The sequence below is a fragment of the Magnolia sinica genome, chromosome 14, assembly GCF_029962835.1.
Source record: "Magnolia sinica isolate HGM2019 chromosome 14, MsV1, whole genome shotgun sequence".
Lineage (NCBI taxonomy): Eukaryota > Viridiplantae > Streptophyta > Magnoliopsida > Magnoliales > Magnoliaceae > Magnolia > Magnolia sinica.
This window is the reverse complement of record NC_080586.1, coordinates 14,477,090-14,497,193: the sequence shown is the minus strand read 5'-3', so window position 1 is coordinate 14,497,193 and position 20,104 is coordinate 14,477,090. Positions and strand designations below refer to the sequence as shown.

Genomic DNA, 20,104 nt, shown 5'->3' with positions numbered 1-20,104 from the left:
ATGATATAAAAAAAAAAATTGAAGTTAGTCAAATCTTAGGTGGACCACACCACATGAAATGGTCGTGATTGAATCCCTCACCATTAAAATTTGTATGGATTCTATCAAAATGTTTATTTGCCATCCAACCTCTTGATAAGGTCATGAACACCTAGATGAAGAGACCACACAAATATCATCGTGATCCAAAGCTTTTGTGGCCCACAACAAGTTTTTAATAGTCAATCACCACTATTTCCTATACTACGGTCCACCTGGGATATGGAACTTCTTCATTCTTTGAATCATGCCCTAAAATGTGCTCTCAATAAGGATAGACAACGTGGAAGTAGTCAAATACATCACAGTGGGCCCCACAGTCAGGGGTCCCACCTGATCTAAAACTTCCGTAGCCCGTGAGAAATTTTCAATAGCAAGCATTTAATCCCCCACCGTGTGGTCCATTTGAGCCTTGGATCTGCTTCATTTTTTGACTTACATCATAAAATAGTACGGAAAATTGGATGGACGGTGTAGATAAATACATCAAGGTGGCCTTCAGAGCCTCTACCTGTACCGAGGTCGGGACAGGCGCGGGTTGGTATGTAATCCGCGTCCATTTTTATACCCTTGTGTTGGGAATCTGTCTGTTCGACTCGACTCGATTTACTTCTAACGGTTTGCTCGTTGGAGGGATGGAGGAGAAGAAAGAAAGAAATCAGTAAAGAAACGAGAAGCAGGTGTGTCGACACACGTGTGAAACATCAGAGCTCTCCGTTAGGTGGGCCACGCTGTCTAGATCATCTGGGCAATTGTTTTTCTTTTCTTTCGTGTTCTTTTCTTCTTGACAGAGGAGAGAAGAAATGAGGAGGAAGAAGAGAAAGTGACCCGGGCGGCTCGCCTCAAAACCGGCCGGATCCAACGGTTCGTCATTTGGGCCAGAAAACCCGTCCCACTCGGGCGGGTTGCTGTAAAATGGAGGGACCGGCTTGTTTTATCGGCGGTCCCTGTCCAGAAAGCTCTGATCGGCTGGTCCGGTCTGGGTTTCAAAACCCTACTCGTGCCTCTCTTTCCCTCTCCTTCTTCTGAGTAATGCTAAGACCATTTGCGCTTTTTAGTGGGGCCCATTGTGCACTGATCCAGACCATCCATCTCCCAAAGCCAAATGGATCGCAGGGTATTAGATGGGATTGGGTGGGATAGAATTGCATTTGGTCCCGTGTAATTCCATCCAGCATTTGGAGAGGATGGGAATGGTTGGGATTAGGTGGGATGGAATTGCATTTAGTCCCATGGAATTGCATTTGGTCCCATGCAGGATTTCCGTGGATTTTGAAATCCACTACACATGTAGGCCCCACATTGATGCATGCATTTATCCATGCCGTCCATCCATATACACCATTTACACGTGACATTCTGGTTATATATGTGTACAAGTGAATGACATCCGTTGTGAAATTGGTCCGTTGATTATAATTCCATGGTCCACCAAACATGATTTTGCTTAATTTGGTGTTTTCCATAGCAAAAATTTTATCCCAAACATGGGATTGGATGGCTACAATACCATGGTATTCCCATACATGCAATCATTGTGCAATAATGATGCTAATCCCATCTAATACAATTCAATCCCATTCAATTCCACAGACCAAACACGCCCTAAAATCTCCAAGAGTGGAAGATCTTAGCCACACCTATCGTGGGCCCATTTACTAGCAGGATACAAGTTGAGAGGTCAGTTTTGACATAAGAATCATGGAATTGGATAGTTAGATATAATGACTTTGGTTTTTTTTTTTTTTTTTTTAAATTTTTAAATCATAATTTGAGACGCTTCTGCAGTTATCAAATGGCTTCATTCGATTTCTTCGAGGGAAATTCTTGTAAATCAATTATCCATTTGTCGTGGCAAAGATTCATATGGCATTTATGTAATAGGAGAAGATCCTTGACCCACAAACCAAATCCCCTAATCTAATACTTTCTGAAATTAAGTCAATATAAATGGAAAAAGAAAAACACCTTCTAAAATGGAATGATAAGAGCATAGATGTGTATCTTTTTTCTATTTAATTTCTTATTTTTTGTAAATTTAAACGTTTTATATGAATTAAATTGTAGAGAATTGAATTCCGGACCCCATACAATATGCAATACAGCGGTGGATCAACTTCTTTCAGGAAAAAAAAGGGCACTTGAATTCCAGGCTTAAATTTTATCTCCATCCGTATTGGCTCACCCCAACATGTGAGATGGGGTGAACTGGTTGATGGGGACATCACGCGCACACGCGCACTCACGCCGCCCCCCCAACGTACATACGCAGAAGGAGGACCCGATCATCGATTTGGCTCAATGACGACGTCCAGAGAGGGCCTCTTATCTAGAAGACTAGTTTTTGTTCAAAAAAAGTGGGACCGATAGTTAAGAAAAGCCCATCATAGGATCTCATGATCGTGGCCCACTCGTCGGATTGATTTCATATTTTAAGTTTTGCTTATTGTTATTATTTAGAACATTGTGAATGCTTTAGATTTCTCTGTTTGGTTTTTATTTTAGTTTACTTCTTCGCTAAGTAATAGGTTACGCACATGGTGCGAGTTTTTGGAATATATGGTTTTCTTATAAATAGGCACCCCTTGTAGCTTTTTTTATTAATTGAAGATTAATAAAAAAATTCTGCGTTTTCCTACTCTCTGAGTTGTGAAGCCTAATTCGGTGCGAAGCCCTCCCTTCATCAAAGGGTTAATTACCGTGGTGCGAAGCCACATCTATCCCGATTCGTCCCCATCCATCGTCATCTCTACTACCCATTTTCTACCATCCCTTCTTATCTCACTCCATCATCTATATTTTGAATCAATCATCTATTGTAGCAATTCTTCTCCCCACGTCAGAATTTCAGAATCTGGCCCTACAGGAGGGCTGAAACTTTGGCGGAGCACCATGCACAAACAGTACATCGGATCGAGCTGAGATTTGGGGCTTTTGGAGTCTATCCCTAGCCGACCAGGGCCAAGGTGGCCTTTTTCTGGATAGTGGGCCCCACATACGTGCAGCTGGAATCACATGCACGTGCGTCTGGGTCATTATTGTTGTCCAAGCGTGCGGTACTTCTCTGGTTTGTCTCTCTCCTCTCTTTCACTCCGCTTTCACCCAAAATCCCTAAACCTAACCCTAAATTACTCAAATCTCCAATTTTATGCCCCTTTTCTTTCCCTAGGGTTCCTCGAATTGGAATTTCTGAATCCCTTGGATTAGGGACTGATTACTATGCTTGTGTGGATGATTATTTTTTATCTTTGAGTATCATTTGGTTCATAATTTTTATTGATCCAGCCCTATCATGTGTAGGCCTGGAACCGCATAGAGTCCCTTTAATTGAATGTTTGGACTTTCATGTGGGATATAGAATTTAAGTAATTGTTTCTTAACTAACGTGATCTTAAGCCTGAAATCTCACATATCATATTTAATTTTCATGTCCTGTATCAAATTTGGTATCAGAGCCTAGGGTTCTTGTAGGGGAATTCATTACATATTTAGGGTTTGGTTGTTCATGTCCATTACGTATCAATTCTCATCATATATGGCTGTTTAGAGGTCCATAAACCCTAACATAAGCTGTTGAAATTTTCTGTTATCCCTTTATTTGAATTATTTTAGAAATTAACTTAGTTTTCTATTTCTAGGTTTAGAAACTTTCCTTTTCTGTTTTTTTTTAGAAACTTTTCTAATTTTTTTTTTTTTTTTTTTTAAGAAGCTTTCCTAATTTGTTTCTTTAAAAACTTTCCTAATTTGTTTTTTTTTTTTTTTTTGTTTTGAAACTTTCCTTTTTCATTTTTAGAAACTAGGTTGCTTTTTTTTAAGAAACTTTCCTAACTTGTTTTAAAAAAACTTTCCTTTTTCATTTTTAAAAACTAAGTTGTTTCTTATAATAATAATAATAAAAAAAATCTTATATTTTGACAACTATATTGCTGAATTTTGGTTGGCACCCTATACTAAACATGGAACAATTGCAAGAGTCACTAAACAAGCTGTCCCAAAAGTTGGAGTTTATGATTAAGCGCTTGGAAATGGACCAATGCTTTGAACAGCTTGATGTACGCATTACCCGTCTAAAGACCATCGCCAAAACAAACCCCGCCATTGGGGTAGATGTCCAATCTCAGGCAGGTGGCCTAAAGGATAGACAAATGAATGGAGTTGGTCAAGGAATCAGTTATGGGTGTGCACCCGTGCACCCACCCCATGAGAGACATCAAGACCACTATTTTGAGGGGTACAACATGTGCAGCCTTGTGGCTGGAGAGAGTGCACCAGAGGCTAGTGTAGATTTACCCACCGAGGTCATTCCAGTAATGGATGAGTTACGTGATGTCTTTCTTGATGATCTACCGGATGAGTCTCCCCCTAGGAGGGATATAGAGCACACAAGAACATGGGACACCGTAATACCTACAGTCGAGTTTGTGTTTAATAGTTTTGTTGATAGGTCCACTGGTCTCAGTCCTTATGAAGTCATTATTGGTTATAAACCTGAGAAACCTATCGATCTTGTCCTTATATCACTGTCCTACATACCGTCAGAGCCTGCAGAGTCTTTTGCGCATCACATTCATTCATGTCATCAAGAAATCAGGCAGAAGATCACTAATAGTAATGAACATTACAAATTTTCTGCAAACCAACATAAACGTTTCAAAGAATTCAATATTGGGGACTCTGTGATGGTCCGCATCTGGCCCGAGCGGTACCCTCCGAGAGCCGTTCGTAAGTTACACGCGCGTAGCGCTGGTCCCTTCAAAATTATAAAACGAAACGGTCTCAATGCGTATGAGGTAGATCGTCCACCTTCTATGGGAATTAGTTCCACATTTAACGTGGAGGATCTAATTATTTTTCAGGGGACCACTAATACTTTATCCGGCCCTTCGTTTACATGTCCTCATTCCCCATATTTATCCCTTGAACCATGGCCCTTTCCCGAGCCATTTTTTCAGCCTCTATCTCCCATACCTACTCCTCCTGACCTTTCTTCCCAACCTTTACCTCCCATACCTACCATTCCCGACCCATTTTTCCAGCCTCTACGTCTCATACCTATCCGTCCCGACCCATTTTCCCAGCCTCTACCTCCCATACTTACTCTTCCTGACTTTTCTTCCCAGCCTCTGCCTCCCATACTTAGCCTTCACACACTCAGAGAGGAAGTAGAAGATATCTTGAACCATAAGATAGTTTCAACGTCGGACGATGGGTTTCAGAAGTACCTGGTTAAATGGAAGTCACGCTCAACTTCAGACAGTACGTGGCTCACTGAGGAGGAGCTTTAGAGACTTGATCCTGATATCCTGGAGTGGTTTAGGAGTTTTATTTCGCCAGTGGCGAAATCTTCGTAGCCGGGGAGAATTAATGTGGACATCACGCGCACATGCGCACTCATGCCGCCCCAACGTACATACGCAGAAGGAGGACCCCACCATCGATCTGGGCTCGATGACGACGTCCAGGGAGGGCCTCCTAGCTAGAAGACAAGTTTTGATTCAAAAAAAGTGGGCCCGATAGTTAAGAAAAGCCCATTATGAGATCTCATGATCGTGGCCTACTTGTCGGATTGATTTCATATTTTAGGTTTTGCTTATTGTTATTATTTAGAACATCGTAAACGCTTTAGATTTCTCTGTTTGGTTTTTATTTTAGTTTACTTCATCGCTAAGTAATAGGTTGGGCAAATGGTGCGAGTTTTTAGGGTATAGGGTTTTCTTATAAATAGGCACCCCTTGTAGCTTTTTTCATTGATTGAAGATTAATAAAAAAAAAATCTGCATTTTCCTACTCTTTGAGTTGTGAACCTAATTGGGTACGAAGTCCTCCCTGCATCGAAGGGTTAACTACCGTGGTGCTAAGCCACAAGTATCCCGATTCGCCCCCATCCATCGCCATCTCTACTACCCATCTTCTACCATCATTTCTTCTCAACTCACCCCATCATCTGCACTTCGAATCAATCATCTATTGCAACAATTCTTCTCCCCACATCAGAATTTCAGAATCTGGCCCTACAGGAGGGCTGAAACTTCGGCGGAGCACCATGCACAAACCGTACATCGGATCGAGCTGAGATTTGGGGGTTTTGGAGTCTATCCCTGGCCGACCAGGGCCAAGGTGGCCTTTTTCTGAATAATGGGCCCAACACACATGCGGCTGGGATCACACGCACGTGCGTCTAGGCCATTGTTGTTGTCCATGCGTGCGGTACTTCCCTGGTTCGTCTCTCACCTCCTTTGACTCCGCTTTCTTCCAAAATCCCTAAACCTAACCCTAAATTACTCAAATCTCTAATTTTATGCCCTTTTTTCTTACCCTAGGGTTCCTCAAATTGGAATTTCTGAATCCCTTGGATTAGGGACTGATTACTATGCTTGTGTAGATGATTATTTTTTATCTTTGAGTATCGTTTGGTTCATAATTTTTATTGATCCAGCCCTATCATGTGTAGGCCTGGACCCGCATAGATTTCCCTTAATTGAATGTTTGGACTTTTATGTGGGATATGGAATTTGTGTAATTGTTTCTGAACTAACATGATCTTAAGCCTGAAATCGCGCATATCGTATTGAATTTTCATGTCCTGCATCACTGGTCCGTATTGGTGTTGATAGGGCCATGATGACCCTATATAATTTTATTTTATTTTTTTGAACTTGTTTCTTCATTTCAACCATATAAGAAATTTGAAAACTCATTTTACACTTGATCTAGGCCTATTTTGAGGATTAAAAACAAGATTTGAGTTATGTGCAATGAATCAAAGCATAATGAACCATTTTGGTTAAATTGGAACAAATGAAAAACTATCAGTCTTTTTTTTTTCTTGTTCTATTTCTTCATCTTCTTTTTGAAATATGTTAATAATATGGGTTGTGATTTATCAATCATGCTTGGTTTGTGTTTGAAGCCTATTTGGTTGACTTTCAACAGGTCAAGCCAGCAAATAACATCTACAAAATTATAGACTAAAGAGAGAAGAAGAGAAGAGAAGAAAAGAGAGAGAAGAGAGTTGGGAGAAGAGAGGAAAGGTGAGATAGGGTTAGACGCCCACCCTCTCTTTATATTAATATTAAAAAGTCAACATGGCAAAAATACCCTAAATAACAAAAGAAAAAATACTATACACATTCCAGTCTCTAGACTAAAATAAAAAACTTATAATAAGAAGAAATAACTAAAAACAAAGTCTAGGTGGGTCATATAGTGTACAACTCACATTTTCATATCCATTAACACCCCCCCTTAAGCTATAACATAAATGTTGTCAATGCTAAGCTTATATATGTGTAGATTCACAATGACTAAGGGCCTTGCTGAACACATCAACAAGTTTGATCCTAAGAGCGGACGTATGGTGTAAAGATTTCTCCATTGGAGACCTCACATATGAAGTGACGGTCGACTTTAATATGTTTGTTTCTCTAATGATAGACCGGATTGTTTGCAATGTGAGATGTTGCTTGGTTATAAAAAATGGCTGCGTGGATAGATTCACCGCAAACCCCATTTCTTGCAGCAGCTTCTTGATCCACACTAACTCACAAGTACTATGAGTCATTGCTTTATGTTCTTCTTTAACGCTTGATCGGCTCACAACACTTTGCTTCTTACTCTTCTACATGACTAGATTCCCTCCCGCAAACGTACAGTACGCAGTAGTAGATTGCATATCTGTTAAAGAACTGGCCCAGACTGTATTAGAGTACCCTATGATCTGAAGATGATTATTTTGTCTGTATAAAATTCCATCTTCCGACGCTCTTTTAAGATGCCGCAGAGGAGGTCTATATGGAGCAACCACATGCGCTTCTTTTTAAGGGGAGTTAGAGAAGTCGTGTGAACTGAGCAAGGCGATTTATGGGCTGAAGCAGTCATTGCGATTTTCTCTTTCATTGTTTGCTTCACTGCTTATTTAACAATGCTTCATGGTATGACTTAGGAATAAAATAAGAGGACATGGATAGGCCAAATCTACAAAAAGTGGGAGATAAGTATTGAAAAGACATTTGGAGATAAGGTGATTAATACACACACGCTTCTCTTTTCTTAAGGCAATAGGAATATCATACCTATCTTTAGAAGTCATTAGATCACTAGGCACAGGAGATGATATGGTGGATGGCACAACATGATTGGCCGCACTATCTATTCGTTTTCATCGTGAGTAGACTTTTAGTTGAGGCATAGTGGGAATGGATGAATTAGCTGAGGGAAGAGATTGGATCATGTCTTCTTTAACCGCAATAGGTACTGGCATAGCTTTTACATCAAGTGATTTACTGTCGTTTGAGAAGAATGGAGTGGACTTGAAAAAGGTAACATCTGCACACATATTTATCTTTGAATAAAAGGGTTGTAACAATAATAATGCCTTTGTGTTCAGGATACCTAAGAAATATATTTAATGGCTCTAGGATCTAATTTATCGTAGCCTGATTCCAATTGAAGAACTAAGCATACGCATCTAAAAACTTTGGGAGATGAAGAAAACAACAAAGCATCTGGGAGTAAAACTTCATGAAGCATTTACCCATTTAAATAGTCGAGGGCATCTAATTTATGGTAGCTTGACTCCAATTGATGAACAAAGCATACTCATCCAAAAATTTTGGGAGACAAAGAAAACAACATAGTACATGGCGTAAAACTTCATGAGGGATTTACCCATTTAAATAGTTGAGGGCATTCGAGTTATACAGGAAAAAAAAAAAAACACATTGTGAGTATTGCATCACTATCAAAACTTTTGGGAACGTCCATATGAAGTAATAAAGCACGAGTTACCTCAAGCAGGTGATGATTTTTTACCGTTCTGCAACACCGTTTTGTTGTGGCGTGTGAGCGCATGATGTTTGATGCAATATTCCTTAGCACTATCTGAGTGAAACATAAATACTTTTGAATTAAATTGATTTTATACTTCCATGTGAAAGGTCTTAAAAATAAAGAATAATTCATGCCTGTCTTTCATTAAATAGATAAAATCATTTGCGAAAAATCATTGACACATATAATAAAATATTTAGACCCCGATCTACTGGAAATTTTAACCGGTCCCCAATTATCTGAATGGACAAAAGAAAAAGTAACCGAACTATGCTTTTCCACACGTGGTGGAAAAGGAACACGATGATGTTTACTATGTCCGTGATTTCACACCCTATAACTGATATAGACAATAGTGAATGAATAATGCATTTTTGAATCTTCAAGGATGGGTGACTGAGACAACAATGCCATTGACAAGGAGGTATGTTCTTTTGTGTTGTTGCCAACAACTTCATGGTCAAGATAATACAATCTATCATGTTCATGTCCTTCAATTTTCTTTTCATCTTTAAAATTTGGAAAACACAATACGGAAGATAAAAGATTATAGAGCAGTCAAGTGTTTTGGTATGTTTGCTAACAAACAAAAGACTTAAAAGAAAGTTAAGGGATATAAATTACAAATGATAATGTGAGGGGAGAACTTGGATGAACAATATCCATTCAACATACTTTGGATTGTACCATTTGTCAAAGTGATAGATGAACTCGTTAACAATGTATCAATGGAGAGGAGAATGTACTAGACTCACTTGTTATAAGGTTAGATGCTCCAGAATCAATCACCCATGGAGGAGGGAACGCGGATCCTAAACAAGCCATACCTGAGGTCACAAATGTAGCCATAGGAGTGGAAGTAGTGGGAACATGTTGATTTTGTATATTTTGTTGCAACTTGGAATACTTTTTTTAAGTAAGCATGAACGTTTCTCCAGATATACATGGTCCATGACCTCCTCTTATTTCGCTGAGTATTTTTCTGATACAGAGTAGCCACTTCCTCTTCTATTGCCTGCATCCACCCCTTGTGTAAGTATGTTTCCTAACATGACTTAGGAACAGAATGATAGCCTGATAGGATAAGATGAGGTAAATTTATGGAAAGTGAGAGATAAGTATTGGAAGGACACATATTTGGAGACACTGTGATCAATGCACACACACTTATCTTTTCTTAAGGCAATAGGAATATTCTATTTAGAAAAGTCACTGGATCACTGGGCTTGGAAGAGGATATGGTGGATGGTACATCATGATTGGCTGCACCATCTATACGTTTTTGTCATGAGTAAACTTTTAGTTGAGGCATAGTGTGAATGGAAGAGTCAACAAAGGGAGGGGATTGGATCATGTCTTCTCCAACCGCACAGTTATACAGCCCACCACTCCACATCTTTTAACAACATCATTATCAAAGAATAGCCTGGTACACTACTGAATACATGTTAACATAAAAGGTGATAGATACTTTGTTTTACATTTTTGACTATTTTCCTAATGATTCTTCTTCTTCTTCTTCTTCTTTTTTTCAATTTTTTTGGGCTAAAAAAAAAATAAAATCACCCAACACAAGCCCGTATTGTCCAATACAGGACTTATATGATTCGTTACAACACATATGGTATTGTTTTTGGGCCGACTGATACGCCTCAAGACACCAATATTCAAAACCTTGTAACAAATAAGAAAACATGATAAATGCAACATCCACTAGGAATGAAGCTTCTAATCTAAACATCCAACAAGAAAAAAACTAACACGTAAGCAAAGTCCTAGCAAATAGGAGAATTTGCGGGAAGTCAGTTTGTGGCCGGTCGTGAGATAGGGTTGATGGCTGGACTCTTGGGGACCCTATAGCTGTGGATCTTCTGTCCTGCCTGTGTCAAATGTAATGATCCATACACTCTGCAAATTTGGTATTTTAAAGGTGTCGATTTTGGGCTGTCCAATGGTCACCAGAGAACTGTTTGGTTCAGATGCTGCCTGCATCAAAATGCATATTAATTTGAAACAATGCATGCCATTTCTTGTATGTGAAAGTCTTTTTCAATCACATTTTAAGATAGATGAATTTCTATGTTGTCTATTTAGTCAGCAATAAAAGTGAAATGGCTGATCGGCAACAGCTCGAGCAATCGCATCCGCTCGATCAACAGCACCAGCAGATGCAAACACCGTCGAAGGAAGACATGATAGCTTGTGTCATGGCATTGGAAGCAGCATTGCTTCCATGCTTGCCTGCAAGAGAGCTCCAGGCAATTGACCGTTCTGCCCACCCTTCTCATCAAAGTAAGCAATCATTCCCTATGTAACTCTTAATTAATGCTTATAGTGACGAACAATGCCTGAACATTCCTTGTGTAATTCTTTTAGGCCTTTGGTCTTTATTTCTTGTTGGTATGGCAATCTTTTTACTGCTTTTGGTAGCACATGCATTAACTTATCAACTTATGGTAATCTGTGAGAAATCTGTTTCCTGGCGATAAACTTGTATTATGGTGCAGTTCTATTACTTTTTCTGATTTTTAGTATTTAAAGTTTAAACAATGAAAATCCTCCTTTGAGGTTTATCTTTTTGGTCATCTCTACAAGTGGAGAACAACCATCATCCAAGTTACAGAACTTAATTTCTACTAATCTACGCATGAGTTGAATCATGCTTGACTCACTATCTAGCCAAAGTAACAGCTGAGCAGGAAGCCGTCCCTCACTGAAACCTCCCAATGGGTTAGTCAATATTAATATAGAAGGGAACAAGGGAATACCTACTCTCTCTAGTGCCATACAAGCTTTACCAACTCTGCTCGAGCCAGTGTACATCCTACTTGCACCGCCAAGTACTATACTCAATACTTGGAATGCAAGAGAGCACAAGAGAACACCAAGAGAGTGAATGGGGAAGCTTGTATGGCACTAGAGAGAAGATTACAAGTCCTGATGAGTGAGTTTCAAATGAGGAGCTCTCCTCCCTTGTATAGGCACAATAGAACTCATGGCTAGGATTGTGCTATGTGGCATTCATCCAATGGTTAGGAACTCTCTAGACAACTTCTAAATAATTCCACACAACTCTGTTTCCCACACCCTCCTAGAGATTCTAGAATGTTCTAGGATTCTCTATACAATTTTACAAGACTCTAGACTACCCTAGCTGTCTCTACACACTGTGCAATAGAACAGGCCTCATCTGTACAAAGTGAGCTAAAAATGGCCGTCATGGGAAACTTCCAAGGACATTGAGCATAGTTGCAAAAGATGTAATACTCAAAACAGACTTCATGGTTGCCAATTGCTCTTGAAGCAGGCAAGTAAAAGTTACCAATACTTGTTGCTTTCCCTGTTTTCTTGTTGCTTTTGTCTTTCATTTGTGTTTCTTTCCGTGTTTTTGTTTCTCTTGGCTGTTTTTGCTGCTGTGTTTTCAATAAAATTATCAACTTCAAAAAAAGTTATCAGTACTTGTTAAGTGCTCATAACTTCATACCTGAGATTCTGCATTTGCTCCTGAACTGACCTTATTTCCCTTTATAACTTAACTGTCACCCAAGTCCCATCACAGTTGTACCTCTAACCATCAAATCCACATTTTCCTAAGCTTTGTGATATCACGCAGATGTTGGTTTCCCAACTAAGCAATGAATCACCATATTTGCTAAGTAGGTGCAAAGATAAATAAATTTTGAAGGTTCCCCTATACCAATGCTCTAAGAGAGAATTGATCACCTACAACCAATCATAGGCTAAGATAGTGTATGACCTGTTTTTGCAAGCATTTTGCTCTTGAAAATATCTAAGATTTTCAAGGGCCAAAATGGAAACAAACATTTAGTGGGCATAAAAAATGGATTGTACTGTATTGTCGTTTGTAGTTGATCAGTTCTCGTTTTAATAAACCGAACAGTCATCAAAGTGCTTAGGTTTAGTTGGATACATTTGAACCACTGGTTTGATCTTGTCAGACTGTGTAAACAGAAAAGGAAGGAAAATAGGAAAAGAAAGAATAAAGGTAGGAACACAAGCATTTAGTCAAAAGGATTGGAGGTTAGGATCTTCTAATCTTGAAGATTTGGTTCACCACACTGTAGGTCCTTATGACCAAGGTTATGGATCAACAAACATGTACCCAATTTTGGATTGGCTTGAATCGCTGGTTTGATCTGGTCAGACTGTGTAAACTATTTTTAAAATATATATATATATATATATACAAAAGAGGAAGGAAAATAGGACAAGAATGAAAAAAGAAGGAACATAAGCATTTAATCAAAGGGTTGGAGCTTAGGATGTTCTGATCTTGGAAGAATTTTGGTTTACCACACTGTGGGCCGCTGGCAATCTGGTCAACAAACATATACCCACTTGTTTGGCTTGAGAGGCCCATAGTCCACTGGTTCGAGAGAGGGACGGAGGGTTTGGATTACCAACAAGGTCAGGGGGCATAGGGTTGGGTAGTATGTGATCTGAGTATGGTCAGGATTGTGGGATATTTATCTATAGGGTGAGGGAGAGTTTGGATTACCAACAGCTTAAAAGGGCATAGGTTGGGTTGGTGAGTAGGGAAGGATTTTGGGATATTTATATCGGCTATAATAATTAGTTACTGGATAGAAAGCTTTAAGATTTTCTTTTTAAAGATTCTTCAAATGTGTATGTAAAGAAGTGGGTAGTTCAACGAAAACCATCTTGCTCATCCCATCGAACGGCTGAACCATCCAAATGGGATGGTTTACAGGGAATTGATGATTCGATTGCATTTGGACCAGAGAGTTCCAATCATAACTTGTTTGGACTGGATGCTCCAGTCTGTTTTCTAAACATTGCTTTCTATCTACGGATGACACTAATCTAACAACCAAGGGCCTCCTTTTGCTACTGCATTGTCCTTGAGAGAGCGTCAGAGGATTCCTTTCTAGGACTGAAAGGTTTACATTTGTTGCTTTTATTACATCTGCTCAACTGTTTGGAAGAAAGCATATACTTCAAAACTACTTCAGAAGCATTGAATGGATATCTTTTTCTTGTGAGTTAATGCCAATGGTTTCACTTGCTGTACCTCCGTAGCAGAATGAAGACTTAGATAAAGATAGGTAAATGACATTTGGACCGTGAATCACAATCGGTTTAGTGTAATGGTTAGTCTTTTGGGAGGGAGAAGCTGGTCCATGTTCATTGTATTTGTGCTAGGGGTGCAACCTGGGTGGGTTGGGTCAGATTGAGGGTCAACCCAAGCCCAACCCAACCTCACAGGACCCAACCCACAACCCGACCTGTCCCAATTGCAACCTGAGGTGCCCAAACCAACCCCAACCCAAAGTCTTCTATACTTGACACAACTTGACACTAAGGTGTTTGGATTGCAAATTATCAACTTGACACTGTAAAAAGCGTCGTTACAATTTTACTGCCATTGTCTAAACATGTGATTCGGCGGTCAAATGCAGATGTCTTAGGCGACAAGGAATTTGTAGTTATTACAATTTTATATTATATTGCAGTAGAAATCTCCTATCCAAACACGCACATCAGTGCATTTTTTTTTTATATGATTTGACATTAAAGTGATGTATACATATCATCATTACAATTTTACTATGATAAACCAAGCATGGCTATTGTCAGTCAAATGTAATGTATTCAAGAGACATGTAAAAGAATTTGTAATCATTACACTTTTATAGTTTGTTACTGATTTAATTTGCAATCCAAATGGGCCATAAATACACACGATTATTGTGTAACCCGACCTAACTTGATCTATATTTGCTCAAACCGAACCCAACTCAAATCTAAATTGGGTTGATGTTTTCCAACCTGAGGACCTTGACAACCCGACCCAACTCTACCTGGACTCGAGTGGGGTCACAAGTTGCAACCCTACTTTGTGTGGCCATCGAGGACCCCTCTTGGTGATATTATTGATCTTGTCGCCCCTTGAAAAGCTTGTCTTGAACAATTGCTTGCATGGTTCAGCATATTGAAATATTTGTTTACATGGCCCAAGATAAGCCATGGCCGTTATTATTATGTGAGCTAGAACTATTCGAGGGTCTTTGCATGGATATAGGCATTTTCATTGTTCTGTTGATCCTACAGCAATGTTGAAAAATAACCTTTGTTCGATTTGGAAATGGATTTAGTAAATGGAGAGTCCTGCTTGGGCTGTGTTTGGATGCACCATTGAATCATATGTAATACTTCAGTTCAATACATAGAAAATGTCTCATTTGTAGTGAGGGACTAGCCCACATATTGCAATTACTATCATCTCAAGTTGGGGTTGGACTTGAAACAAAAGGAATTGTGAGGCAGCAGCAAGGCCCTCTAATGCAGGGGCATTTTCACACCGGGCTCGAGTGAGGTTGCTTGTGGGATGTAGGGGCACACTCGGGGCGGGTGCGGCCCACGAAGGAGGTCTCGTGTTCGAGACTCCTCACCGGGGGTGATTAATGTGCATTTCACACCAGGCTCGAGTGGGGTAGCCCGTGGGATGCGGGGACACACTCGGGGTGGGCGGCCCATGTGATTTGGGGCCCATGAAGGGGGTTCGGCCGAGGTCCTAACCCATGCGATGTGGGGCCTGGGCTATGAGATAAAGGGATTAATTCACCATACTCTAACAGTTCGAGCTTTTAGAGCAAGTGGTTAATTGTCCTGCATCAAATTGGTATCAAAGCAGGAGGTCTCGTGTTCGAGACTCCTCACTAGGGGTGATTAATGTAGGGGCATTTTCACACCGGGCTCGAGTGAGGTCGCTTGTGGGATGCAGGGGCACACTCGGGGTGGGTGCAGCCCACGGAGGAGGTCTCGTGTTCGAGACTCCTCACCGGGGGTGATTAATGTGCATTTCACACCAGGCTCGAGTGGGGTAGCCCGTGGGATGTGGGGACACACTCGGGGTGGGCGGCCCATGTGATTTGGGGCCCATGAAGGGGGTTCGGCCGATGTCCTAACCCATGCGATGTGGGGCCTGGGCTATGAGATAAAGGGATTAATTCGCCATACTCTAACAGTTTGAGCTTTTAGAGCAAGTGGTTAATTGTCTTCCATCACCCTCACTGGGGAGCATAAACAGAGTGGGTCTAGCCTGACTTCAGTCATTTCCTCACCATTGAATTGAATTAATGCAAATAAAGCCTTCATAAACATGCTTGGTGCCAATCCTTTCTTACCATCTCAAGTTAAATTAAAAGGAGTAACCTATAAAGTGATTTGCTAAGCATACATGCCACACGTGTGCCAGCATGGCATATAGGTGCCAGATCTAATCCATCCATTTGGTTAGTCTAACCTATCCAATATAAGCATGTGGGCGTCTATAATGGAAACCGGTGGATGTGTCAGAAAACTTTAACCAAGTTTTTCAGGGCCATATATTTATTTTGCAAACTGTGGCCCACCTGACTGGTGGGTCAACCTGATTCTTGGGCTAGGGCTGATCATACTGGTTCTGATGGATGGATTGGATCTCAGACCTATTATGCCATGCTAGCACATGTGTGGTGTGTACATGAACTTCATAGCACATGCGTGTGCTTAGCAAGGCTTATAAGCATCCGTATAAGCACAGGAATTGGAAATTTGACTCTTGCTTGTGTCACTTGAAAGTACTCACTGGTTTAGACAACGGCATTGTGACTTATTATCCTTCTAGATTGGGGCCTTCTATTATTAGTGTATGTACCTGATAACTGACATGTTCCATGCCGGGCTGTAAAGTTCTTCATCATCCATATATGGGCTTTGTGGGGAGAACGGAACAACCGATGTTTTCAGAATAACAGTTGGAGGGCCATGAATGTGTTTGGGAGGGCTAAATTTGATGTAATTGAGTGGGTTGCAAATATAAAAGGTTTTCAAGATTGTGATACGTTGTCCTCCTCTTTGGGCAATGTTGTAAATAGTAGGGATTTCGTCTTTGTTAAATAAATGATCATATTACCGTTCAAAAATAAAAAGATGTATGCGAGTGAGATGGGAATTATGATTAGTCACCTCCCTCATGCATCAGATGTTTGTACCATACAAATTTGAACATCGGTTTTTCTTTTTTCTTTTTTCTTTCTTTTTGGTTTATTGCAGTTGATGTTGAAAGGCATGCAAGAGATTTCATGGAAGCGGCGAAGAAGCTTCAGCTATATTTTATTGGTCTACAACATGAAGATCAACCCACCAAGGAAGAAACGCTTAGAAAGGTGGTTGATGTTGTAATCTTTATTATTATTATTAATTTGTTACTTTAATGATGTATAGGATGAAGGGGAAATCTTCCTTTAATTGCTGAAGTTGGATTCTTTGGTATTTCTGTCATATACTTCAATAAGATGTTCTCTGTTGATGGGGCTTTGAATTGTGTTTTCAGGAGATTGTGGCAATGGAAGATGAGTTGAAGATAAAAGCTGAGATGATTAAGAAGCATGAGAGACTGATACAGGGATGGAGAAAAGAATTAAAAGACCAACTTGAGAAACATATCACAGAGTTGGAGAGGGTGTAATTTCTGTTCTTGCATGTATCAATTTCGAGCACTCTGGTCAGAGTAAACTGCCATTAATGGTTTGTTTTAGTAAATGTATGGTTTTCTTAAGGAAATCAGAATTTGATATTACCACTCTCAAAAACTGGTTCAAGGGTAATTTGGTCATTTCAACTCCCAAGGATATGCAGTTCCTCATGTTTCAGTAGGTACAGGTGGGCCATGACATGGATCTAATGAGGCCCCCACAGACCGGAGGTTACGTTTTTTGTTTCTTACCGTTCATTTTTCCTGGTGGATCCAAAACTCAGGTGGTATGGATTCAGTGGCCACCGTTTGAAATATTCGTGTGGCCACAAAGTTTAGTTTTCAGTGTTTTCACTCCGAATGACCTTATAAACGGTTTGGATGGCATATAAACGTCAAGGTAGATCGCAGGAAGATTTCAACGGTAGAAAACTCTTTTCCCTGTTTTCCTCTCGTACGGCGGCCTTGAGTTTTGGATTCACCTGATTTGTGGCATCATGTCCTAAGATGATGAAAAACGGATGGACGGTGTGGATTTCTCGGAAGCAAATTGGCTGGTGTACCACACACCACCGATGTGTCTGGTGTGTTGACGTCACCAAGTTCTGGGGGTCCCAATGTCCCATCAAGAGGCATGAGTTATATCTAAACCGTCCGTCCACTTTGTAAGCTCGTAGTAAGGCTTGAGCCAAAAAATAATACAGATCCAAAAATCAAGTGGACTACACTGTAAAAAGCAGTTGAGGATTGAACGCCTACCATTGAAACCTTTATACGGGTCACAGCAATTTTGGATCAATTTGATATTTGTTTTTTATCTTCATCCAGGTCTGTGTGACCTTATGAATAGATTGGATGGAAAGTAAACATTACGGTGGGCCTACGAATGTTTTAACAGTGAGAATCATTGTACCACAGCTATTTGTGGTGTGGTACATTTGAGCCTTGGAAATTACTCATTTTTGGAATTAAGATTTAAAATGATCTCACTAAATTGTTGAACGGTGTAGATATTATAAGTACATCGTTATTAAGTCCATGTAACTTTGATATCCTTTTAACCGTTTGTACAACCTGGAGATCGAGGAGCGTCAGCGCTCGTCTTCGCACGAACTAACAACAGTTAGGTAGACTCGCTACGGAAGTGACGTCACTGAGTTCTGTAGGCCACCATGACGTGTGTTTTGTATCCACACCGTCCATCCATTTGGAGAGATCATTTTAGGAAATGAGCAAAAAAAATTAATTAAATCCAAATCTTGAGTGGACCCCACCACTAAAAACAGTAAGGGGAGTGATGCCAATCATAGAAAACTTCTAATAGCCTCGAAAGTTTTTGATCAAGTTAATATGTATATTTTTACTTATTTCATGTCTTCGTTAACTCATAAAAAATTTGGATCTCAAATAAAACATCATGAGGGACTTTTGGAAGGTTTCAACAGTGGGCGTTACTTTCCTCGCTGTTTTCTGTGGTGGGTCTACTCCAGCTTTGGATGGCCTCAATTTTTTGTATGATATCATGAAATGATCTCTTCAAATGAATGGGTAAATGGAATAGATACAACAAATACATCATGTCGGGGTTCACGAAACTCAGTGACGTCGTGACTTCAGTGGTCAGTCTAGCTAGTCAACCTGTCAGTGGATAATCCGCGTCCGGATCTGTGGACGTGGGCCTTTCGCATTCCTGCACTAAAACCTATGTGGGCCCACCGCGATGTTTATCCATCCGTGCATCCGTCTTTTTAGATCAATTTAGGACGCCGGGCAAAAAATAAGCCGGATATAATACTAAATTGTTCGGAAAACGCAAGGATTGTACGCCCACAATTTAAATATTCCCGGGGCCACATAAGTTTTGAATTAAGATAATATTAATGCTTTCAGTTCACATCAGTGGGGATGATGTTATCAACCGTGTGGATGGCATATGTCGGAGGTTTCAACGGTAGAAATTTCTCTGCCCACTTTCTCCTTTAGTGCGGCACACTTTAATCTTGGATCCTCCTCATTTTTTGTGTCAAGTCTTAAAAATGAGCTCACAAAACGGATGGACGGGTAGATTTCTCAAACATCACGGTGAGCCCCACCTAGGTTTCAGCGCATTAAATCCGCGTCCCGGATTTCTCGTGAAATTCACGGTGGGCCCCACCTAACATCCCGGTGCAGGAGTCTCCGCTCGAGACTTCCTAAAAAATAGATAAATAAAAGTCCTCACGTTACTCGCCTCTTTCAACGTCATACGCTGGTTTTCGGTTCTGACAAACGGAACCAATCAGTTACTAATCTAGACACTTGGCCTGTTGAATCCCACCATCGATGCACTGGACCCAAAACATCACTCAGATTGGATGAGAATCTCAGCGACATATTTTCAGTTGAATGATGACCGTTGTATTTCTCGTCAACCGTCAGATTAAAGTTATTCTATTAAGACGAGTTTTGGGTAACGGTGCATCCACGGTGGAAATCAACAGCCAACGGTCTAGATCATCCAACCATGAGCGCCAATTGACAGAACAGAAAAACCGTCGTACACCAGCCGCGACTTGGCTGGGACCCCGGAACTAGCCATACGCGTCCTAGCCTGACCGTGGGAACCACCTCGACATACGCGTTGTATATCTCCGCCGTCCATCCGTTTTGCCAACTCATTATATATCATTATCCCGAAAATGAAGCAGATAAAAGTCCCACATGGACCACACCACAGGAGACAGTGGTAATTAAATG

The 20,104-nt window shown here is 40.4% G+C and overlaps 1 protein-coding gene across 4 annotated transcripts; it reads left to right on the top strand.

The window, feature by feature from the left end:
- Nucleotides 1-632: 632 nt before the first annotated feature.
- Nucleotides 633-17,509, top strand: LOC131225309 (mediator of RNA polymerase II transcription subunit 28). Of its 4 annotated transcripts, XM_058220824.1 has the most exons (5): nucleotides 633-793; nucleotides 6,973-7,070; nucleotides 10,963-11,160; nucleotides 16,948-17,060; nucleotides 17,228-17,509. In XM_058220824.1, the coding sequence occupies exons 3-5, from the start codon at nucleotides 10,980-10,982 to the stop codon at nucleotides 17,360-17,362; spliced, it is 429 nt and encodes a 142-aa protein (XP_058076807.1). In that variant the 5' UTR covers nucleotides 633-793; nucleotides 6,973-7,070; nucleotides 10,963-10,979; the 3' UTR covers nucleotides 17,363-17,509. The 4 variants fall into 4 exon arrangements, with proteins under 4 accessions (XP_058076807.1, XP_058076805.1, XP_058076808.1 ...); XM_058220822.1 differs by lacking the exon at nucleotides 6,973-7,070 and having other exon boundaries at nucleotides 634-793; XM_058220825.1 differs by lacking the exon at nucleotides 6,973-7,070 and having other exon boundaries at nucleotides 636-760.
- Nucleotides 17,510-20,104: the final 2,595 nt, after the last annotated feature.

Bases quoted from the DNA above. Each gene is read 5' to 3' on its own strand.
- LOC131225309 (XM_058220824.1), top strand. From the start codon at position 10,980: ATGGCTGATCGGCAACAGCTCGAGCAATCGCATCCGCTCGATCAACAG. The intron at 11,161-16,947 runs GTAAGCAATCAT...GGTTTATTGCAG, and splicing joins TGCCCACCCTTCTCATCAAA to TTGATGTTGAAAGGCATGCA. The intron at 17,061-17,227 runs GTGGTTGATGTT...TTGTGTTTTCAG, and splicing joins AGGAAGAAACGCTTAGAAAG to GAGATTGTGGCAATGGAAGA.